This window comes from Lindgomyces ingoldianus, assembly GCF_010093535.1.
Source record: "Lindgomyces ingoldianus strain ATCC 200398 unplaced genomic scaffold BDR25scaffold_59, whole genome shotgun sequence".
NCBI classification, from domain to species: domain Eukaryota; kingdom Fungi; phylum Ascomycota; class Dothideomycetes; order Pleosporales; family Lindgomycetaceae; genus Lindgomyces; species Lindgomyces ingoldianus.
The window spans coordinates 244,351-265,196 of record NW_022985220.1 but is presented as its reverse complement, the minus strand read 5'-3'; the positions used below and the strand labels follow the sequence as shown (position 1 = coordinate 265,196).

Below are 20,846 nucleotides of genomic sequence, written 5' to 3'. Positions count from 1 at the left end.
CAACGCCGCTTGCTTCGGCGCGGGCAGGCAGGTGCGGGAGACGACTCGAGGTGCGGGAGGTGCAGACGGGACGTGACACGAAACTGAGTGCAGGTGCAGGTGCAGGTGCAGGTGCTGAAGCCGTCCTACGGATAGCCGTGCCTATGTATCTATTGAGCCGCGGCTCACAATAGTCACAACGATGACAATAGCAGTGGGTCAGAGAATGGCGTGCGAGTCGACCGAGCAGCGAGGGGGGGGGGCGGGAGAGTCCTTCGGCGTGGGCACACGGGGAAGGAGTGAAACTTGTCGATAGCAAGAGCACCGGAGTGACTGCCAGAAGTCGTGCCTTCACGGGCTGTGGCTGAGGGATGCTTTATTAACTTGGACGGCAGCCCCTGGGACGCCGCGGCGGTAAGGCTTAAGTCGCTGGAGGAAACAAGCAGCAGTCTCACAGTCGAAACAAAAATCACGAGCAGGACAGGCGGCGAAGAAAAAGGTGGTGGTCACTGGTGGTTCAGGAGGAGCGAGGGGATGCTCGGTCAGACTTTGGGGGGGCTGTGGCCAATGAGACGCTGACGCTGGCCTTTTCACACACGCTATGTTTCAGCACCGCACTCTCATAATCTCATCGCCGACATTCCCGCCCGACTCTCGCGGCCTATCTGCACTCAGCCCATGGGTCGGCATGGCCTCTGACCCCGTGCAATATACACGATGCCGTGTTATTGATCAGAAGGGCGAGTCGACGCAGCACCGTTGCACAGAGCGGCCAGAAGAAGCCTGGGTTGGGCACTCTCGGCTTGAAATAGCTGTCTCACGCTGCACTTCACCGCTTGTGCCTGAGCACTGCATTTTTCACTCCGCAAACAGCCGTCATGCTTCAAGAGTGTCCACGGAGCCCGCGACGCGCTGCTTGCTTTCTTTATCGCGTTCTGCACAAACTCTCACGGTTTCTGTCTCATGGGCTTGGCAGCTGGAGGCACGCTGGACAGAAATCCTCGTCCAGGCTCCATGGGCACCACCATGGGCGCCACGGGGAGGATAGAGAGTGGACAAAGAGATGGCGCTTCCTGGCATGCGGGCTCCTGTTGGATCGGTGTTTCTGGGAGGCGTGGCCGCTACATAGATACACACGCAGTCCCTGCTTGACCGAAACCTCCGCCTGCACCAGCAGACTCAAGACCAGCAATGAATGACTCCCTGCCGGCCAGGCCGTGCGCTCTCAGGCAAGCATTTGCTGACTACTGTCCCTGCCCTGGTGCTCGCGGGCGGGCTTGAAACAACACGGTTGAAACAATGACAAGAGCCGCGCGGAATCGCGCTGCAGAGGAAATAGCAGCCACGCGTCGGCGGAAAACAGTGGGATGGCGGATGTCGGCGTGGCTTGGCGACAAAGAGTTCCATACCTTGACTAGCTAGCTGTTCCTTTAAGTTGTTGTGATGGGATTTCTGATATGTATCTGATATGTATCTGATATGGCTCGCCAGCGGAGTGGGTTTACGGCAGAACTTTTAATAGGTCTCGCTTGGCATGGGCAATGACGCAAACACTTCCTTCCTGCAGGACATGCTCGCTTCCTTTCTCGAGTTCCTGCCGACATGTGTGCATCTGCATGCGGGCCCTCATTGATCCATCGCCAGTCAAACCTCAACACCAATAGTTCTATTCATTTCCTTGCCCGGTTGTTTGTTGCTCCTCTACAAGTTGCGCACCGAACACTCCCACGCCTTCTGGAAGACGCAAGGTGGCTGCTCGTCCACAAGGCTGAGGCGTGACCACCGGCGCCAGTCCGCCCACCTCCCAGATATATCTCGGTCGCGCCTGGCGAGTCTTTTGGTGAATCTTCTGGCGCCCTTTCCCTCAATCTACTCACCCCAGCCTCGCCTGTACCCCGTGATGCTGCAAGAGTAGCGCTCTGTCACTCTGCACGGGACGCGCCGTCATCCCATCAGACTTCAACCCCCACCATCCGACTAGTCGGCGTCATCGCAAGTCGACCCAGTAGTCCCGGCACAAGACATCGTCATGGCTGCATATGACGGCTATCGCAGCCAGCCCGACCATCACCAAGCACCGTACTCGTCTTCATACGACCCAAGCTACGACTCGCGGTCGTTTTCGTCCTCATACCACCAAAATGCGCACTATCACGAACCGCCCAGCCCGCGATCGCGTGCCTCCTCCAACGCTCCATCCGACGGCCTGCCCCAGCCTGGCCACCAGCCGCTCAATAATGCGCTCAGCAATGCCTTCGACCGGTCGGACACGGCGAGGACTGTCGACCCAGATCTTATTGCCCAGATCACGGCCGAGGTGAAGAGGTCCGTTTTGGACGAGATCAAACTGAACGGCGTGGATGGTGTCACAGGTCAGGCCCAGCCTACACCGCCGCAACACATCCCACAGTCGCCCACCTCCACGTCTGCATCTTTCCACTCCCGAAACGTGTACACTCCACCGTCCCCGAAACACCACGACTACTCCTCCCACGGCTCTGACTCTCCTGATCCCCTAGCTCGAGATTCCATGTTTGATGGGTCTGGCGATACCCCAACCCCCCGCCACGAACGGAGCGCCCCCGTAGACATTCCCACGGATAGGGCTCCCAGGTCTAGACCTCCACCTGCCCAAAGGATGTCCCAAGAAGGCGATTTCACTCCAATCGAGAAGATGTGGCAACGTTTATTTGACCCTCAAGGGCAGCCTGTGCCACGACTTGGACAGTTCCTCCGGGGATTGGCAGTCTACTTGGTAAGTCTTGTAGTGCAAAGCGCCACATGTGCATCACAATTGACCTTCTGGACAGATTGATGACTACGAACCAAAGAAGAGTCTGGTCATCTCGCCCTCAAAAATGCTCAAATTCTATAATGACGTCAAGCTCCCTGAGGAAATCTACCCATGGCACTGTAAGTCGGGCAGTCTAGAGTTTCAATTGTGCTATGCTAACCCTGATGTCTAGCTATCTTTGGTAGGCTGTCGTATCCGAAGCTTTGCAAAATCTACCGCGAGATGCGATGTCAGCACCACCTCATCCAGGAACATAGTGCGGGCGAGCCTCGTGTCCCTGCCCTGACCCCGGAAGGCTTTCAAGAATGGATGACTACCATGATCCAAGCTTACCCAGATAACGAGTATAAGCGACTGTCAAAGGCTGTTCTAGACCTTCCCATTAGTAACGCGGACGACGCTAAAGAACGTTTCCCAAAGGAACTCCCCCGGCGGCTGTTCCCGTACCAAGAAAATCTCCATGCACAGCAGCGTTGCGCAGCAGCTCTCTCCGCTGAGGGTGTCGGTCCGCTCCGCAAAGCGCCGACATTCCCCCCACCCCCGCCCATGGGTCCGAGCAGTGGGCCAACGCCAGGTCTGGATCGTGAACGCAGTCCCTATGCTACCCAGCCAGACTCGAGAGCGATAGAGTCGGATGACGATGAGACGCCACTCTCCATGCCGCTCGAGCGTGAGCGGAAGCCATACTCTTCTGTGCCTGGGGGTGGAAAGATCTACGAAGATGGTCTTAGTCGGAGCATGCAGTCAGATACTGTCTTGCACAGCCCTCGCCATCGCACTCAATCCACAGCCAGCCAGAGCCAGTGGGTTCCACCCACAATTGGTTCTCACCATCAGAATCACCCTCGTACTGGCTCGCATGTTAATAGTCGTCGACCCAGAAGCCCAAGCTTCTCAAACTATGGCACAAGGTCAGATCCAAGCGTACGGGACATCCCTGGCAGCTACTTCTCCTCCAACATGTACGATTCTGAGGAAGAAAATCGCAGATTCGCCAAAGACGCCGAGATGAAGCGCAATGATTGGGCTCGACGTCAAGCTGAGGAAGATTCATCCGGAGTACCACGAAGAAGCACCATGAATTCGACTGACAACTCTTACTCTTCACAAGCTCGGCCTATGTACGATACTGACTACTACCGCGACAGAGGTGGAAGCAATGGATACGATGATAGAGGCTATGAGCCTCGAAGGTATTAATCCAGATTGTCAAAAAAAGACAGCCCTGGTGGACGAAACCTTAATGACGTTACGACCAAATACCCTCAAGTTTCTTCGACTGGTTTTCAGTTTCACTACCGTCACTCGTTCTATCAGGTCCATTTTGTATTTCAGAATAGTTCGGAATAGTGGGGTTTGATGCATTGGGCACCTCATGTAGAAAGATTGGATTATTATATACCAGGTTCTTTAGGTTTTGCGGAGGATCTAGCTCTTAACATACCCCTTTTGCATATTTGTATAACTGGAGGGGACTCTTTGCTAGTCTTTGTCTTCTCGCCATTGTATTTTGATGTGTATTATTCAAATCTGTTGTTCCTGCGTAGAGCGTGCTATTAAGCCGAGGGAAAGGGGCAATAAGGTAGTTAAAACATAAATAATAATCTTTTAAAGACCTTTCATTATATATTTACCAGAAATGCTTTAACTGAATGATATAATTTGCCCTATACTGACTTAGACACACCATGAGAGAGCAGTACAAACACGTGATACGCTGAATCAATAAGCTAAGCTTGGCACCACTCTACGCGTTGTTGAGCGCGTCTCAATGCAGTGCATTTTCTTTCCACCACTATTCTCCCAGCAAAACCCTCAAAATGGCGTTGTTGGTCGACAAACACCGACCCCGAAACCTTGAGTCTCTCAGCTATCATCCCGACCTCTCACAACGTCTAAAAGCTCTTGTAAGCTTCAATCTCGCGGCCTTGCGTCTTCGCTCCCGCTAATAGCAGTTTTCACGTAGGCGCGAAGCGGCGACTTCCCACATCTACTCGTATACGGCCCTTCCGGTGCGGGCAAGAAAACACGCATTGTCGCCACTCTTAAAGAATTGTACGGCCCCGGAGTCGAAAAGATAAAAATCGACGCCCGCGTCTTCCAAACCACATCGAACCGGAAACTCGAATTCAATATTGTGGCCTCGGTGTACCACCTCGAAATCACACCATCTGATGTTGGAAACTTCGATAGAGTTGTGGTCCAAGACCTGCTTAAAGAAGTCGCGCAGACACAGCAGGTGGATCTTGGCGCAAAGCAAAGGTTCAAGGTTGTTGTCATTAATGAGGCGGATCATTTGACGAGGGATGCGCAGGCTGCGCTGAGGAGGACTATGGAGAAGTATAGTCCGAATTTAAGACTGATACTGTTGGCGAATTCGACGAGTAATATCATTGCGCCGATTCGGAGTAGATGCTTGCTTGTGAGGGTTGCCGCGCCGACTGAGAGCGAGATATGTACGGTGCTGAGGAAAGTGGGACTGAAAGAGGGGTGGAAGGAGGTGGATGGGCTGAATAAAAGGATTGCGAAGGATAGTGGGAGGAATTTGAGGCGTGCGTTGTTGATGTATGAGGCGGTGCATGCACAGAAGTAAGTCTCGTAGCTAACTTTCGCCAAATGCGAAGACAGACCCCATGCTAACGGCTTTTTCTAGCGAGAATATCACAGAGAACACCCACATCCCTCCCCCCGACTGGGAAGCCCTCATCGCCCAGATAGCTGACCAAATCATTCAAGAACGCAGTCCAGCACGCCTCCTCCAGATCCGAGCTCAGCTCTATGACCTCCTCTCCCATTGCATCGACCCAACAACTATCCTGAAGACTTTGACCTGGAAGCTGATTCCAAAAACAGAGGACGAGCTCAAACCGGAAGTCATCAAGTGGGCGGCGTTTTACGAACATAGGTGCAAGACTGGAAGTAAGGCCATTTTCCACCTCGAGGCTTTTGTTGCCAAGTATATGCGGATATATGAGAGTTATTTAATGGGCATGGACTTTGAGTGAGCGTTATGATTATCCTTGTCGTAGTGGCCGAGTTCGAGATGGTTGGTTAAGGCTTCTAGTCCATTGGGGACTAAAGGATGATGTTCCGTTGCTCAAAGACATGATACCGAAGGGAGTATGAACACTCACCTATACAGGGGGTGACGCTCATGATCCCTCCTTTCAAATCATACCATTCAACAGCAATCGTTTGTTGAGCAGGCCCGCATACTGGCGTTTGGTGATTGGTCAGTTTAAACATATGTTCATAGAAAGACAGTTCAGGAAGCTAGAGTTCTTTCCTTACCACCATAAGGAAATAGCATCGCGAGATCAAATTCAATTCCCACGTCTTAAATAGAAATCCCCTCTCCTTCAGCGTAACCCGGTTCCTACCCCATCTCAATTGACCTCCCAGCCACAATATCAAAGAACCTCATGGACACTGACGTCGGCGGCTAGCAGACACAATACGAAGGCGAGCACACATTCACAAAGCCCCATGCAAAGAAATTTGAGCAATTAAGTGGTAATACGCTTCTTTGCTCTCCCAAGTCAATTAGGTTCCCACATGCCTTGTGGTCCAATGCCTGCCTTCAATCAACCCACAATCTTCCTAACTACATACCCTAACCGCTAACCGTGTACTGTGCTTGTCTTCGCTTCAGGTACGACAGCCAACCTAACCCAAACCGCCAGCAACACGCTGAACCCACAAGGTGTGACGTCGGCCGAGAAGACCTGGTACGGGCAGTCGATTCAGGAGGGTGGGATGGGGAAAGACGACTTTTTCCACGGGACAGGTAAGTGCAGAAGGTAAGGTAGGATATATATATTCCATATGTGCAGTGGTGAACAGTTGGCTGGCTTGTGAAGGCGGGTTTGGAGGAACATAAACATTTGAGGGGAGCGCTGGGCGTTTTGCGAAGGAGATGCGGTAGCGGGGATATTATGGGGGACGGGATATAGGAAGGATGAAGGGGTTTAGTGGTTGGGATGGAATGGACGAGCAGGGGATGTATGCGGAGAGGGTTTATGTTCCATTTCTGATGTGGGTATCTAAATATATCTAGGTCGTGAAACTGACCAGCTCAACACCGGGGCCTGGGATGTGTGCGCCGCATTGCTGTTACGCCTTCCCATGTATATTCCCAGCCCAATTCCCATGATACATCGCGCTCAAGAAACACATTTATTCAGGCGGCCTTGGCCTTGCCTTTGCCCTCGTACTGGGCCTTTACGTCCTCCTCAGACACCTCCTCATCCTCCTCACTGTCACTCATGAACTCTTCATCCTCGTCCTCCCACCCGAACATCGTCTTAGGGGCAGCTGCCTTCGGTGCCGGCGTGCTCTTCCCCACCTCCTCTTCATCCTCCTCAGAACTGCTCCTCTCCAACTTCAACGCCGCCAACACGGCATCCCTCGTCTTACTCTCCGTCTCCTCCTTATCCTCCACCCACTTCCCATCCAATCTCGTACCCCTACCAGCTCGCAGCTCCTCTTCTCTCCTTTCAAGACTGGCAATGGTATCTTCCAGCTTTTTCCTCCGCGCCTCTTTCTCTCTCCTCTCCAATTCCGGCTTCGCAGCCATATACTCCGCAAGCGCCTTCGCCTCAGCAACAGTCCGCAATCGGCGCCCATCTAGATTCCGCGAAGACGCATTTGCATCGCCGTTCTGCCGCTTTTTGCGACTCGACATGCGCCCGCCCTGGGCGCGGAGAATAGACCCAAAACCTCCCTTGCCACCGCATAGGGGAACGGTCAGGCGGAGCGAGAGGAATGTATCGGTGGGAGAGGTGAGTAGCGAGGAGACCGGGGAGGTGGAATGTTGGACTTTGCGCCGGGCGTTGGTGGTGAGGATGTAGGGTGAGTTGTAGATCCACGGTGCGCGAATAGAGAGAGTGTCATAGATGGAGGAGAGTGGGGCATCTTTCGCGGTTGCGAAGGCGATGTTTTGGCCGCGCAGGCTGTCGATTATGATAGTGATGGGAGATTGAGGGGTGGCCGGATCCATGATGGGCTGTGTGGGAATAGAGTTGGTGTGACTTGAGTCGGAAGATATAGCTGAGAAAGCCTGGAATAAGTGCGTGTGTTTCGTCAGCGACCGTGAGAAGATGAAAGTGAAAGTGGAGATCGGGGAAGGAGATGAGGCGCAAAGTTGAAGACCGAGGAGAGGCTATGACTAAGGAAATGCCAAGGCTCGCTTCCTAATTTCTAGTCTAGCCCCTATAGGCTAAGCTGCCCGCACTTCAAAGTTGGACATTTCCACTTCAGCTTTCCTCGATCACGAACGACACCAAGTGAGCATCTCGCCAACCTCCTTACCCGTCAAGATGCTTATCCCTAAGGCCGATCGCAAGAAGATCCACGAGTCAGTTCGCCTTCTCTGCGCTCATTTCCCCCAGCACAATTGAGACGTGGAATTTCGCTTGAAATTGTCCAGCTTAATCATGCCTTCAGCATCATCTCCCTATTTTCAAATTGAACTTTAATCGCGAACTGTTACTGATATGTTTTCTCCAGGTACCTCTTCCGAGGTTAGTATTCGACTTCCAAGCCATGGCTATGGCATAAAGTACATTTTCTCGCAGCTTGAGGCTGCATATACAAAGGAGAGGCTGACACACGGTCACCACAGAGGGCGTACTCGTTGCGAAGAAAGACTTCAACCTCCCGAAGCATGGCGAGATTGACACTAAGAACCTTTTTGTCATTAAGGCCTGTATGGTTCCTCCTCCTTCCATATTCTTCAGGTATGGGTTTGATTCTAACCGGATCGTAATAGGCCAATCTCTCACCTCCCGTGGCTACCTCAAGACCCGCTTCTCATGGCAATACTACTACTACACCCTAACCCCCGAGGGCCTTGACTACCTCCGTGAATGGCTGCACCTCCCCGCCGAGATCGTGCCCCAGACGCACATCAAGCAGCAGCGCTCGCACGCTCCTCCACGCGGTATGATGGGTGGTGACGACCGTGAGAGGCGTCCAGGTGGTGGACGCGGTGGACGTGGCGGCGACCGTGATGGCTACCGACGACGTGATGCTGGCGAGAAGGGTGAGGGTGGTGCTCCTGGCGAGTTCAAGCCTGAGTTCCGTGGTGGCTTTGGCCGTGGACGTGGTGCTCCTCCTTCCTAAGCTTTTAGTTGCTGGGTCGAAAGCGTGGAGGATGGGTCCCGAGTCAACTTCATTCCAGGCTTCTTACTGCATTACAAAACATGGCATGGATATGGCGGTCATTAGGCGAAATGAGTTGGTGGTACTGCAAATGAACTTGTCGCCTGCATTGCGCAATTGCAATTGCAGCTGACCATACTTCACGATGTTGCCCTGAAAGTGGTGTGTCTTCAGCTACTTTATCAAGGGCCAAATTTCTATGTGGACCTTAAGGTGAAAAACTAACTCATAATCATGGAAAGAACCCCGATGCTACAAATGCCCATTGTGAAATCATATTCTTGGTAAATCAGACCGAAGTCCAGAATCCCTTCAACTGGCCACATAAACGTATGCCAGCAGACCTGAAAGTTCATAAGCATTCCCACACCCCTATTCCATCCCATATTCTCCCCCTTAAGCCATAACCGGAACAACCCTTTCACTCACCCTCTGCATCTCCTCCCTCATCGTCTGAAACTCCATAACCACATCTCCAAACTGCTCAATCGCATCCTGTGCCCTCGGGGCCCCAATCAACACGATGCCCCTCGGCACAATCACATCTTGAACCTCGAAGCATCCAAAAGTAACCACAGTTCTGATTTTAGGACAGCTACGGAAGATGGCAGCGACGATTTGCGTATCAACAACCGGACAGAAACTCATGTTAATTTCGCGGAGATGGGGGTATTGTTTCTCGCCATCGAAAATGGAAGCGAAGGTTTCGTGGGATATGTGGCGGCAGGATGCGATGGAGAGGTATTCGAGGCGGGAGCCGGAGTGCGATATTAGCGCTTTGAAACCAGCGTCTGCGAGGCCAATGGGGATGTCTTCGGGACCGTCCGGGTTGGCGTTGTCGATGTCACGATTGCTGTTGACGTCGATGTAGCGGAGTGGTGGGTTAGACCAGTTTGTGAAGAGGGTTAAGTAACCGTCGTCGGTGCACTCATGGTTCTCGGTGAAGCGGAATTTGGAGAGGTGCGTGCAAGTGTCATGGATGGCGATGAGGAGGTCGTCATCTGGGTCCACAGTGTTGTCAAGGAAGTTCTCGAGACAGAGCGTGCGGAGGTTGTGGCCGACAGAGACAATGAGGTCGACGAGTTCCTTGCGCGGGATTTCTTTGCAAAAGCGGAGGGTAAGGTGTTGGAGGTTGTCTGCTTTTGCGATTGCTTGTATCGAGTCAACGCCCAATTGCTTGCAGCGCTCAAGCTTCAAGCGCTCAAGGTTAGGACAAAACTCTATGAGGGCTTGGACGGCCTCGTCATTGAAAGCTGCGTCGAGCCATTCCAACTTTAGGGACTTAAGTCCTTTACCGCGGGCAGAGAAGAGATTGATCCAGTTGTCGTTTGAGACAAGGTTTGCGCCAAGGAGCTGAATGGCATTGAGCTGTTTGGCCTTCTCAATCAGGTACTCCATGTTTCCATCCTTGAACTGGCAACAGTTTTTGAGTGACAGCCTTTTTATCTCAGGGACCACGGCAAAGATTTGGTCAAAATCTTCAGTCTCGAGATCTATGGAACATTAATTAGGATGCACTAAGGGGTAAAACGTTAGCTACGTACAAGCTGCCTCATGAATAACAACAGTATCCATATCAGGACGAAGAAACAGCTTGACAGTGGTCGAGTTCATAGCTCGCTTCTTAGAGAAAATCTCGCTTAGACGGTTCATGATGGCCTCCGGTAATTCGCCAAATTCTTCGATATCCTCGGAGTGGTTTGCAAGTTTTTCAATGCAAATCTGCTGAAGAGTCTTGGGCCCACGCATAGTGATGCCATCTAGACGATTGCTCTCGATCTTCCTCCTCGCCTTACGAACAGCAATTGGCTTAGCAGCCTTTTCCGTAGCCTTTGTTTCCTTAGTTACTGCCTTTCCACAAGGTGCGCACAGCAGGCCACCATCCGGACCGGCCTTGCTATACGGCGTAACAGTGAAACGCTTTTCGCAAAGCTCGCAGTTCTCCAACTGCCCGGGAAGCGGCTTCGCTTTCTTATACATGTTAAGGAAGTCATCGTCGTAGTCCGAATCATTGTTATCATCGTCATCTGAACCACGAGGCTTTTTCTTTGATGCTTTCTTTGATGCTTTCTTTGATGCTTTTTTCTTTGCTTCCTTGCCTTTCTTTATCTTCGCGATAGCTTCTTCCTGGTTGCGCTTGCGCTTTCGAGAGCGCTCGGCCGCCATTGCAGACGACTCTGCTTCGGTTTGTGCCTGCGCCTGTGCTTGTGCCTCGGCCTCGTCATCATCTTGTACTAGTTCACCATTCTCTCCAGCTTCCGGGGATTCTTGCTCGGCCTGCGCTTCGGCCTGTTGAAGGCGTTGGCGGTACGAATCACGGATTTGTTGGGCAGAGATGTTGTGGGTCTGAGATGGAAGGATTAGCCCACGCACTACAGTCATCGTCAGTTGGGAATGTATCTCACCGCCAAATAGTCCGTCAAAGCAGAGTGTCTGAGGAATTCGTTAGAAATTCGACCGAGAGAACATGGGAGAGAATTGCACGTACGGCCCGCGAATTCCTGCCGAGTTGCGACCACGGCGTCCCGACCTGGGGAGCAACAATTAGCTCGTGGACACGATTGATTAACTTGTGAATACTTACATCTTAAATATTTGAGGGCGGGCTCGAGGTGAAAGAGGTTAAAGCGAAGATGGGAGCGCAGGCTAGACGTGGTGGGTTGACGCTCAGTTGACAAGAGAGCAAGCCGGCGAAAGTGAGCGGGGGAAACTCGCGTCTTCGCGAAGTCACGAGTAGTAATTAGTCCGAAATAGGATTAGTTGTACCCCTTTTCACTTCACCTCAGGAGAACAAGGGATACTTAATGACTTCGCTATTTCATGTATCGACCATCACAGCAGTATGTCGTATAATATATATATATATATAAATGCACGCTTTTATCTGCCCAGTTCCAATTGAGAAAGAGGCATTAATCGCCCGGCGACAGCCCTTGCCAGATGAAGTGCCGCCACCACCAGTCAGTCTTGAAATAATGCCATGTTCCGAAGAAAATCCAGAGCCTGGAGACATCTAGTTTTATTTTCCATGGAGACTCCATCACTGGGTAGCTGTAGAGAATTCAGAAGGAAAATAGCAGCGGGTCGGTCAATGATCCACCTAATGCACGAGCAAGAGCTCGTTAGATTTCGACATCACTCTCATCATCGTCGCCGTCATCAGACTCCTCCGACTCAGATTCCCAGTCATCCTCTACTACTGGCTTGGGGTTTGGCTGCGCCTTCTAACATTTCGTTAATAAGAGCACTCAAGAGAAAGAAACAGCACATACAAAGGCTTTGATCTTAGCGAACCCTTTCTTGTTAGTCTCAGTCTGTTCGGTGTTTGTGGAGTTGAAGGTATTGGCGCTTCCCGCAACAGAGTCAGCGCCACTTCGTGGGTGGCCATACGCCGTCGGATCGAAGCCCGACCAGGTGCTCAGCTGAGTCTGAGACTTGGAATTCCAGGACTTAGCTCCCGCCATAACCCATCCGTCCCCACCAGACTGGACAGGACCTCCGTTATTGCCACCGTGCGCACAGTATCCGATGTCGATCAGTGATGTAGTATTTGTATTAGTGTTGGAGGTGCTGAGAGAGAGCTTGTGCATATCTCCATCGAGGTTGATACCTCCGCCGGAATCAGAGCCATCATCCGAACCCTCAAAGTTATGAGTTCCCTATCTTTTTTTAACAAGTGTCTTGTCGAAGACGGGACACAAGAGGAAGCTTACCGCATCAGAAGCAATGGAAGTCATATTAGAATGGCCCCAGTACTCCGGATAGTTGCCGGCGGAATGATCGATGGGTTCGTAGGCATCACGAGGGTCTTCATATTTGTCGTCTTCGACTGCGTCCAGTTCCAACTGTTTCTCAACGCAAGCCATACATTTCTTCAGGGCAGTTAATGCTAGATCTAGGAACTTCAGCAAAGTAAAATACTTACAGCACAGTCTGGCTTAGCGCGTTGGACTTTGGCATATTCCTCCAACCCCTTAGTCTCGTGACACATCATGCATTCGATCTCCATGACTTGCTGACCGGTACATCCGCGACATTTGATGCGGTAGGTGGCATTGCGTCCGTTGACCTTGATAGCGTACTTAGCATCCAACAACTGTTTGTTGGAAAAGTTGGCATGATTCTTCCACTTGTTGCACCGGCTACACTTCACCCTGCACTCGTGTCAGTGAGACTTGATGGCTGGGGGCTAGCTATAGCAATGCTTGAACGGCTATTTCGAGGATAAGCCAAAATTGCTGAGATGGAGCTCACATACTTCTCAGGGAGAGGAATGACCTGTAGCCTAGTTTGATGTTAGCCTCTTTCAACAGGCAGAACGTGTGCGAGAGTATAATGACTGACTCCTGGGTCTCGGAATAGCCGTATGAATGCATCTGCTTCTTGTTACGTCCCATTTTGGCGCCCTCGAGGTTGTCGAATTGCGTGGGTAGGGTGAGCCCGACAAGGGAGGTTGAATTGGTTGATAGAGGCTCTGCCGCGTGTTGTTGGGGTGAGGTGAAGAAAATATCCAGGCGGCTGGCCGCCCTTATGTGTACTACCTTAGACTCGGTCTACCTGGAGACAGTCGTAATAACAAAGGGGAAGACTGGCGTTAAGGCGGTGGGGGTGTGCGATGGTATTGAGGTGCTGGTAAGGATTCAATGTACCTAGCACATGGCTGCGAGCGGTCGAGCAAATGAGCTGACGAACCTATAGAAGAGTGATTGTGAAAATTAGGGGGAGAACCATACCACCATTTACATCAAGGCTGTTTCCAGTAGAGGCAAGAGCGCAAACACACTACCTAAATAGCGGCTACTTTACTTGCCACAAAAGGTAACGAATCGCACTGACCGCTTTTTGACTTCAGACTGTTGACTCCGCTTGTTCCTACCGTCCTTCTGAGCAGCGGAACTATAAGCCGGCGGGTTCTACGATGGGCCACCCAACCAACCTTGGGCTTGGCGCCTCATCATACTATATAAATTATATAGCTCCTCAGACTCTCAGTACACAATACATCACTTCTTTCATAACTCATGTCCACTACGAGGTTACAGGCGCTGAAGCGGGGGCCTGGGTCAAAAACCTAATAGCAGCACGCGTCAAGTACTTAGCTAGAACCACTGCCTCTTACCTCCAGGATCGTATTCTCGGGGCTCTAGAGTTCGTCTTAGAGAACTGTAAATGCTCATTCCATATTGTTTTTGGCGTAGCTTCCGCTCTGTCCAAGCGTCCGAGTCATGTGTCATCTCTACAAATATGGAATTCGTAAAGTAATCGCGTAGCCGAGACACAATCAGAGAACTGGACAAGGGCTAAGTGATGTTGCATAGTGGTGCTATTCATCACTTAAAGTAGAGCTTCCAACGCCATAAACATAGAAGCGAAATAAACGCACGGACCGTTCAGGTGCCAAGATTTCCTATCGATAAGGCTATTTTTCCCACGAAAATATCGCGACTGGCCGCCTCATAAGGATTACCCCTCACCACTTCTTGTCTCTCTTCAACGTGGCGTCTCTCCCTCTCAGATTCAAGGCAGGCGGCAGTATGGCGCCCATGGTCGCCCCGCATCACCATCGGAGCACCACGAAGCAAACCCAAAAGGCCTTCAAGTCTCGTCATGCCACAAAGAGCTCATTAAAAGAACAATCGAAAGGTCTGATTCCCTCTGGCTTATGTTATGCTCTCAGCACTGACAGTGGTTCGATAGGGAAAGTCGAAAGCTTTGAAAGAGGAAGCCGCAAAACCCCTCATCAGCAAGTTATGTCCAAGCTGGATCGGCGCAATCGAGCAAAGCAATTGCGCCTTACCAAAGACCAGGAACACGCCAAAGCCACAAATATATTCGCTGGCAGAGATGGGGCACCAAGGGTCGTTGCTGTTATACCACTTTGCGGGCATGTGTCGACCGCTGCTGCCGTACGAAGCCTGAACGCAAGTTTAGATGTGGAAGAGGAAGTGCCCCAGGCAGGCTGGGTGCGAACTGAGGTTGAGCGATTCAAGCAAAAATTACAATATCTTGTGGTCAAAAAGGAACTTCTGGCATCTTTGGATGCTTGCCGGGTTGCTGATTTTGTTATTTTCGTCCTTTCCTGCGAAGAAGAGGTTGATCAGGAGGGTGAGTTAATATTGAAGTCAGTTGAGTGTCAGGGTATCTCCAACTGTTATACGGTCGTACAAGGCCTAGACGCTATCGAACCGCCGAAGCGAAGACCCCAGGTTGTTGCTTCACTCAAGTCCTATATCACCCATTGGCTCCCTTCGACAGAACGTGTCTTCTCTCTTGATTCTCGACAAGAGGCTTCGAATCTAGTTCGATCATTATGCACAACCACGACTAAAGGAATAAGGTGGCGAGATCAGAGGAGTTATATGTTCATAGAGGACATCGCATGGCCAGGCGGGAAATCTGCGGTGACCAGTGAGGGCACTGGTGAGGTTGTGTTGACAGGTGTCGTGCGAGGTCAAGGTCTCAAAGCCGATCGGCTTGTCCAAGTTGGCGATTGGGGGGACTTTCAGGTCGGCAAGATCACCGCAGCACCGCTAGAGTCGAGAAGAAGAGCGAAAGGTGACGCTATGATGGTGGATGCGGAACAAAACGTCGTTCTGGACACTCCAACTGAACAACAGGACGATCTTGCTGAGCTGGCACCTGAAGAGACTATCATGGATAACGTTACAAATTATGCTGCTTCCGTCGCTCCCTCTGAGCGAAGAGGAGTCCTTCTCGATGATCACCATTATTTCTCGGATGAGGAGACAATGGTCAATCCTTCACGACCAAAGCGATTACCGAAGGGAACTAGCAAGTACCAGAGCGCATGGTTCATTGACGACGTGTCAGATTCAGGTTCTGACTTAGAAGACTTCGAAGAGGAGTTTCCGCAGCACATGAGGAACGAGACTTTTGACCCTGCAGACGGGCTCGAAGGGCTGGATCTCAATGGCAGAGCACCTACAGAAGCTGGTCCTTCCGAATACCCGCAGTCCGAAATGTTCCTAGATCCATCGCCAGATCAGGAAGTAGAGGAGATTGCAGCGTACCGAAAAACGAGAAAGACAGAAGCCGACGAAGATCTCGAGTTTCCAGACGAGATCGAGTTACACCCCAACGTTGCCGCCCGAGAACGTCTCATTCGGTATCGTGGATTGAAGAGCCTGAAGACGAGCATATGGGAGACCGATGAAGATAAACCATATGAGCCGGAGGACTGGGCTCGTCTTCTTGAGATATCAGATTATAAGAAGACCGCCACTCGTATTGTAAGGGAGGCATGGGCTGGTGGTGTTACGCCTGGTACTCGAGTAAATATTTATCTACGTGGAGTTCCTCTGTCGTTTCAGCAGAGTCAGTCGCGACCTGTCGCACTATATTCTCTCTTGCGTCACGAGCATAAGCGAACGGCTTGCAACTACAGTATTCTGCTCAGTTCAGAATATCCGTCACCAATCAAATCAAAAACAGAGATTATTGTCCAGTGTGGACCGAGGAGGATGGTCATCAACCCTGTGAGTTATCAAGTATCTTAGTTATAATTTCTTCGCTAACGTAACGCAGCTATTCTCCCAAGCCGGAAACACTCCGAACGATGTCCATAAATTCGATCGTTACCTCCATCCCGGACGCTCAGCCATCGCTTCATTCACCGGACCATTGACCTGGGGCTCCGTCCCAGTTCTCTATTTTCAGCGCGTCTCGGTTGAAGACAGTAATGTGATCCCAAGCACTAGCACTCTTCAACTCATCGCCACGGGCACTAGCCTTCCACCCTCCCTCAACCGAGTGATTGCGAAACGCATTATTCTCACAGGACACCCACTTAAAATCAACAAGCGTGTGGTCACAGTACGTTACATGTTCTTCGACGATAAAGACGTGAAGTGGTTCAAGAGTCTTCCGTTGTGGACGAGAAGGGGTCGGAGCGGGTTCATCAAGGAGAGTCTCGGGACGCACGGATATTTCAAGGCGACTTTTGATGGGAAGATCAACCCTATGGATGCAGTTGCGGTGTCATTGTACAAACGGGTATGGCCCAGACCTGCGAAGGCGTGGCAACCATGAGACATGGTGTTTGATATTTGTTAGTTACAGTCGTAGAAAATAGATCTCAGCAATTGGGAATGGACACTTCAATATATCCGGTGCTGTATTTGCGTTAAGAGAATTCGCGTTTTCCATAAGACAAGTAGGCGCATCCGTCCATCCATGTCTGGTAGTTAGGGGTTTCAAGGCTCTGGAGCACCTCTACCATATCTCGGGAATGGTGAGATTGGTGGACTCAGGTAGATTCCGAACTTCTCATATATTATTCTGGACCTGCAATCTCGTTTATGAGAGCTGCTAGACCCGGGCTTGCGTATAGTGTCTGAATAAGAGTGCGTAGCGCTTCGATGTCGCATGGGACGACGGGCTTGCTATACAAAAGTTCATTGGCCACTCGGTGAAACTACTAAATCATGAGAGAGATATGTGTGACTAAATGGCTCCTAGCGTCCGACAACACTGTTCTTAAGAATGGAGACCAAGACATCATCTCGGAAATAGAAATTCAGTTTGAGGCTGCAAGACCCGGAAGTTTTCGAGCAATTGAGTCGTCTTCATCAATTTCCAATTTAGAATCAATGGCAACTACGACTGTAAAGACAGCACAGAAAGAACCCCGTGACCTCAGTCTGTCAACTTGGATAACTGAGTTGCTGTTGGGATCGAATGTGCCGCTGAGATGAATCATCAGAAAAAACGTTTTCCTGACCCGGCTTTCGCTTAACAGTTGACTAAGCACCACCACGAAATTGTCCCAACGACAACTTCGATCTGCCAGTTATTCCCATCTCGAACGACCTACGACACACAACTCAAAATGACCAAGCGCACGAAGAAAGTCGGTATTACCGGTAAATACGGCACGCGCTATGGCGCTTCGCTCCGTAAACAGGTCAAGAAGATGGAGGTATGTTGAATTCCCCGGCTGATTTCGAAGACGGGTGTGTTCTTTGGTGAGAGCGAGGTGCTAACAATGGCATTGTACAGATCACACAACACGCTCGGTAAATTTACCTGCTACTCCTGCAACTTACGCGGTTCGAAGACGAATTGAGACTGATGAGTTGGGATAGGTACACATGCACATTCTGCGGCAAGACTGCGGTCAAGAGGAAGGCTGTTGGTATCTGGGAGTGTCGGTCATGCAAGAAGACGACCGCCGGGGGCGCGTACACTGTCTCGTAAGACATCTCTTCTCTGTTTGGACTAGGGGGGAGAGCGTGCAAGATATGGAATAGTAGAGGGCTTGGCTAACCAACATCTCGCAGAACCCCAGCCGCTGCCGCTACGAGATCCACGATCCGACGACTGAGGGAAATTGCTGAGGTCTAGGGTGAGTTTGGAGATGCGGAATGGAGGGGCTTTTCGAACGGATTTCATATTGCGGGCGGCCGTATCGGGAATGAAATGGCTCGCTTCAGCATCTGGGTGCCCATTCTGTGATGACTAGGGTCGTATCAGGATTCCTCAAAATTCAATGGCATAATTATGATACTGGAATTCGACTATAGGGTGGCGGTGATGTACCTAAACGTGTAGAGACAGCGATCGCTGAGGGTTCGAACTCGCGCTTCCTAAGGAATGGATCGACTACAATTCCTTCGGCTTCCCATTTCTTGCCCCAAAGCCATTCACATGCACAACACCATTACCCTCCGGCGTGCCCCTCATTCTGTGCACTACCAACACCCGTTCTAAGACAGTAATGAACAACTGTAAACCCAGAATTACGATCCTTACAGCATAGTCTTTCCAATCTAACACAGGTCTCGATCCCCTACTGAAATTTGCATCCTTCACCTCCCATGTCACCTCCCCTCCAAGCCGTAAACCTACCCTCATTCCACTGGCAAACCCATCTTCATGAAAACCATAACCCGTCCAAGCACCCGCGTACCATATCCCCCGCTTCCCTTGAATCCATTCCAACCTTTCTTGAGCAGCAACCATAGGAGCAGTATACAGCGGGTGCCGGTAGTGGAACGTGGCTTGGGTGAGTGACGGATTCGGTGGGTTTGCCGGGTTCATGGTGACAAGGATGTTGCCGTAAGTGTTCGTTGGGAGGGATTGCAGGATGTTCATATTGTAGGTCAAGGTGACTGTCTGGGGCGCGCCATAAACGGAGGTGGAGGGTTTTGATTGACGTTGGGATGTTGCCAGGTAGTTCCATGCGGACCAAGCGGTGTGGCGTTGGGGCATAAGCTACATTCTTATAAGCCTCGACACGCAAGAGGAATATAGAAAACGTACTGAAAGATCAGAATGTAAATAAGCAGTGTTTGGTGTTGTCTCAAACACACTCAGAATATCCGTCTCATCTGGTTCAGCGGTTTGTCTGATGATCTTGAAAGCTTGGTCGCCGTGACAGGCCAGAATTACCTCATCAAACCATTCTACCTTGTTTTCGGCTTCTCCTCCCAGGCGTAGAATGACCTTTCCATCTTTCCGGGTGGCAGATTCCACAGCTACCCCAAGATGCACCTTAGCGTTTGTACACTCTCTGATCGCAGCATTGATGTACTTCTTCGAGCCCCCTTCGATCGTCAGCCACGGTGGTCTCTCCGCTACGGTGGTTAGCAAGTGGTGATTCCACATGAACCTTACTAGGGTCAGAACCGGGAACTCGAGAGCACATTTATCAGGTCCGGTGCTCCATACACAGGCCGTCATTGGAATCAAATAGTCATTTTTGAAAGCATCCGAATACCCCTCCTTTTCCAGATACTCCCCGATACTAATATTGTTTACGGGACTAGAAGAAGACGTAGACAGAAGGTCTAGAGAAAATTGATTGAAGCGCACAATGTCGAAGATCATGCGCCAGAAAGACGGTTTGAAGAGATTTGTTGGCTGGGCGAAGAGAGCGGAGAGCGATGTGCCAGACCATTCGAAGGCGCCTTGATCGCGGGAGATGCCAAAGGTCATTTCGGAAGCGATTGTTTTGATCTTAAGAGAGGCAAGGAAGGCGATGAAGTTCGCTGAAATGAGATTAGCATTTCCATTAATCACGTGAAAGGAGTACTTGAATATGTAGAATACTAACGATACGTAGCGGTGTTGAGAACGATGAACCCAGTGTCGACTGGAGTACTGTGGCCATTACTTTCCCAAGTCACGGTGTTTGTATGGCCACCTAGTCGGTCTTCTTTTTCAAAAAGATGTACTTCATGCTGTGTGTTCTTGAGTGTCCAGAGAGCACTCACACCTGAAACCCCGCTGCCAACGATGGCTATTCGTTTTCTCTCCATCTCTTGGCTGGTTCTAGACAAAGGCTTCAGGATCTGCACTAGAATTGCGTTGCTAGCAAAGAGAGCTAAGAAGATAAGGAAGAGGAACGTTGCAAGTTCGAAAGGGGAAGTGATGAGGTCATGACTTTTGAAGCGAGAATGGTTTCAGCTAAGCTGCCGATGGTCTGGACAAACTCCCAACACAATTGAAAATTGAAAGAGTGGGGAGGTGTAGAAACCTTGGAGAAAATTAGGGTAGATAATACTTATTGGGCGTTGACCTTTGAGAGATGAATGAGTGGAAAGGTCCAATTCCAACGGCTGTCATAGAGACATGATTGGCTTGTGTTTGGAACTAGTACGTTTTTGGAAACACTCTCTTCCAACCCATCTGGGTTAATGTCTCTATGAAATAATAGGCATTAGTACTAAGTCTATCCACAGAAAATATCGGTGAGACACTAGACTCCATGAACCAAGGGCGTGGAACAACAAGGTGTGAGGAGGCCGCTTCCGAATATGGTCTTGAGTGGTCGCTCAGTGATTGGCCAAGCCGTGTTAGAGAAAGTTGGACGGGTGCTTAACTGAAGGAGACCTTAATAGAGAAACGAGAATTGCGGAAGAAAGAGATACAAGGTAACCTGGAATGCAAT

General features: G+C 50.7%; 10 protein-coding genes across 10 annotated transcripts; 6 read left to right on the top strand and 4 right to left on the bottom strand.

Moving 5' to 3' along the window:
- Positions 1 to 1,587: 1,587 nt before the first annotated feature.
- On the top strand, positions 1,588 to 4,379 carry BDR25DRAFT_298052 (uncharacterized protein). Its single transcript, XM_033689046.1, has 3 exons — positions 1,588 to 2,734; positions 2,790 to 2,892; positions 2,946 to 4,379. Exons 1-3 carry the CDS (start codon positions 2,009 to 2,011, stop codon positions 3,971 to 3,973), a joined length of 1,857 nt encoding a protein of 618 aa, XP_033540332.1. The 5' UTR covers positions 1,588 to 2,008; the 3' UTR covers positions 3,974 to 4,379.
- A 176-nt stretch (positions 4,380 to 4,555) lies between these two features.
- Positions 4,556 to 5,993, top strand: BDR25DRAFT_337856 (P-loop containing nucleoside triphosphate hydrolase protein). The gene is made up of 3 exons (XM_033693229.1): positions 4,556 to 4,680; positions 4,740 to 5,362; positions 5,427 to 5,993. Exons 1-3 carry the CDS (start codon positions 4,594 to 4,596, stop codon positions 5,776 to 5,778), a joined length of 1,062 nt encoding a protein of 353 aa, XP_033540331.1. The 5' UTR covers positions 4,556 to 4,593; the 3' UTR covers positions 5,779 to 5,993.
- A 226-nt stretch (positions 5,994 to 6,219) lies between these two features.
- BDR25DRAFT_245694 (uncharacterized protein) lies at positions 6,220 to 6,577 on the top strand (the record flags this gene model as incomplete). Its single annotated transcript, XM_033685897.1, has 2 exons — positions 6,220 to 6,286; positions 6,426 to 6,577. Coding segments are annotated over 2 exons (219 nt in total), but the record flags the coding sequence as incomplete, so codon positions are not given.
- Positions 6,578 to 6,820: 243 nt separating this feature from the next.
- BDR25DRAFT_307772 (uncharacterized protein) lies at positions 6,821 to 7,884 on the bottom strand. The gene has a single exon (XM_033690902.1). The coding sequence runs from the start codon at positions 7,770 to 7,772 to the stop codon at positions 6,954 to 6,956; it is 819 nt and encodes a 272-aa protein (XP_033540329.1). The 5' UTR covers positions 7,773 to 7,884; the 3' UTR covers positions 6,821 to 6,953.
- A 148-nt stretch (positions 7,885 to 8,032) lies between these two features.
- BDR25DRAFT_307771 (uncharacterized protein) lies at positions 8,033 to 9,069 on the top strand. The gene is made up of 4 exons (XM_033690901.1): positions 8,033 to 8,129; positions 8,282 to 8,295; positions 8,397 to 8,480; positions 8,544 to 9,069. Exons 1-4 carry the CDS (start codon positions 8,092 to 8,094, stop codon positions 8,894 to 8,896), a joined length of 489 nt encoding a protein of 162 aa, XP_033540328.1. The 5' UTR covers positions 8,033 to 8,091; the 3' UTR covers positions 8,897 to 9,069.
- A 238-nt stretch (positions 9,070 to 9,307) lies between these two features.
- Positions 9,308 to 11,578, bottom strand: BDR25DRAFT_298044 (DNA repair protein-like protein Rad7). Its single transcript, XM_033689045.1, has 5 exons — positions 11,520 to 11,578; positions 11,424 to 11,465; positions 11,341 to 11,368; positions 10,480 to 11,281; positions 9,308 to 10,428 (listed from the first exon to the last, which is right to left on the bottom strand). Coding segments are annotated over exons 1-5 (1,971 nt in total). The 5' UTR covers positions 11,522 to 11,578; the 3' UTR covers positions 9,308 to 9,331.
- A 479-nt stretch (positions 11,579 to 12,057) lies between these two features.
- BDR25DRAFT_319993 (uncharacterized protein) lies at positions 12,058 to 13,332 on the bottom strand (the record flags this gene model as incomplete). The annotated part of the gene is made up of 5 exons (XM_033691870.1): positions 12,058 to 12,159; positions 12,208 to 12,594; positions 12,649 to 12,807; positions 12,861 to 13,089; positions 13,190 to 13,332. The coding sequence occupies 5 exons, from the start codon at positions 13,330 to 13,332 to the stop codon at positions 12,058 to 12,060; spliced, it is 1,020 nt and encodes a 339-aa protein (XP_033540326.1).
- Positions 13,333 to 14,406: 1,074 nt separating this feature from the next.
- BDR25DRAFT_347234 (DUF663-domain-containing protein) lies at positions 14,407 to 16,984 on the top strand (the record flags this gene model as incomplete). Its single annotated transcript, XM_033694247.1, has 4 exons — positions 14,407 to 14,578; positions 14,633 to 15,040; positions 15,104 to 16,431; positions 16,481 to 16,984. Exons 1-4 carry the CDS (start codon positions 14,470 to 14,472, stop codon positions 16,982 to 16,984), a joined length of 2,349 nt encoding a protein of 782 aa, XP_033540325.1. The 5' UTR covers positions 14,407 to 14,469.
- Positions 16,985 to 17,711: 727 nt separating this feature from the next.
- BDR25DRAFT_298039 (ribosomal protein L37ae) lies at positions 17,712 to 18,567 on the top strand. Its single transcript, XM_033689044.1, has 4 exons — positions 17,712 to 17,873; positions 17,954 to 17,970; positions 18,040 to 18,147; positions 18,235 to 18,567. The coding sequence occupies exons 1-4, from the start codon at positions 17,784 to 17,786 to the stop codon at positions 18,296 to 18,298; spliced, it is 279 nt and encodes a 92-aa protein (XP_033540324.1). The 5' UTR covers positions 17,712 to 17,783; the 3' UTR covers positions 18,299 to 18,567.
- Positions 18,357 to 20,336, bottom strand: BDR25DRAFT_108861 (FAD/NAD(P)-binding domain-containing protein). The gene is made up of 3 exons (XM_033683540.1): positions 20,010 to 20,336; positions 19,217 to 19,944; positions 18,357 to 19,168 (listed from the first exon to the last, which is right to left on the bottom strand). The coding sequence occupies exons 1-3, from the start codon at positions 20,212 to 20,214 to the stop codon at positions 18,557 to 18,559; spliced, it is 1,545 nt and encodes a 514-aa protein (XP_033540323.1). The 5' UTR covers positions 20,215 to 20,336; the 3' UTR covers positions 18,357 to 18,556.
- Between the last annotated feature and the right edge of the window lie 510 nt (positions 20,337 to 20,846).

Excerpts from the sequence above, each read along its gene's own strand:
- BDR25DRAFT_307772 (XM_033690902.1), bottom strand. The coding sequence starts at position 7,772 with ATGGATCCGGCCACCCCTCAATCTCCCATCACTATCATAATCGACAGC.
- BDR25DRAFT_298044 (XM_033689045.1), bottom strand. Across the intron at positions 11,369-11,423 it reads TCGGCAGGAATTCGCGGGCC|ACACTCTGCTTTGACGGACT; the intron begins GTACGTGCAATT and ends CGAATTCCTCAG. Across the intron at positions 10,429-10,479 it reads TGTTATTCATGAGGCAGCTT|ATCTCGAGACTGAAGATTTT; the intron begins GTACGTAGCTAA and ends AATGTTCCATAG.
- BDR25DRAFT_337856 (XM_033693229.1), top strand. The coding sequence starts at position 4,594 with ATGGCGTTGTTGGTCGACAAACACCGACCCCGAAACCTTGAGTCTCTC. Across the intron at positions 4,681-4,739 it reads CACAACGTCTAAAAGCTCTT|GCGCGAAGCGGCGACTTCCC; the intron begins GTAAGCTTCAAT and ends GTTTTCACGTAG. Across the intron at positions 5,363-5,426 it reads GAGGCGGTGCATGCACAGAA|CGAGAATATCACAGAGAACA; the intron begins GTAAGTCTCGTA and ends GGCTTTTTCTAG.
- BDR25DRAFT_108861 (XM_033683540.1), bottom strand. The coding sequence starts at position 20,214 with ATGGAGAGAAAACGAATAGCCATCGTTGGCAGCGGGGTTTCAGGTGTG. Across the intron at positions 19,945-20,009 it reads TCTCAACACCGCTACGTATC|CGAACTTCATCGCCTTCCTT; the intron begins GTTAGTATTCTA and ends ATCTCATTTCAG. Across the intron at positions 19,169-19,216 it reads ATTTACATTCTGATCTTTCA|CTTATGCCCCAACGCCACAC; the intron begins GTACGTTTTCTA and ends ATAAGAATGTAG.
- BDR25DRAFT_298052 (XM_033689046.1), top strand. The coding sequence starts at position 2,009 with ATGGCTGCATATGACGGCTATCGCAGCCAGCCCGACCATCACCAAGCA. Across the intron at positions 2,735-2,789 it reads GGGGATTGGCAGTCTACTTG|ATTGATGACTACGAACCAAA; the intron begins GTAAGTCTTGTA and ends CCTTCTGGACAG. Across the intron at positions 2,893-2,945 it reads GGAAATCTACCCATGGCACT|CTATCTTTGGTAGGCTGTCG; the intron begins GTAAGTCGGGCA and ends CCTGATGTCTAG.
- BDR25DRAFT_307771 (XM_033690901.1), top strand. The coding sequence starts at position 8,092 with ATGCTTATCCCTAAGGCCGATCGCAAGAAGATCCACGA. Across the intron at positions 8,481-8,543 it reads CCTTTTTGTCATTAAGGCCT|GCCAATCTCTCACCTCCCGT; the intron begins GTATGGTTCCTC and ends GGATCGTAATAG.
- BDR25DRAFT_298039 (XM_033689044.1), top strand. The coding sequence starts at position 17,784 with ATGACCAAGCGCACGAAGAAAGTCGGTATTACCGGTAAATACGGCACG. Across the intron at positions 18,148-18,234 it reads GGGGGCGCGTACACTGTCTC|AACCCCAGCCGCTGCCGCTA; the intron begins GTAAGACATCTC and ends AACATCTCGCAG.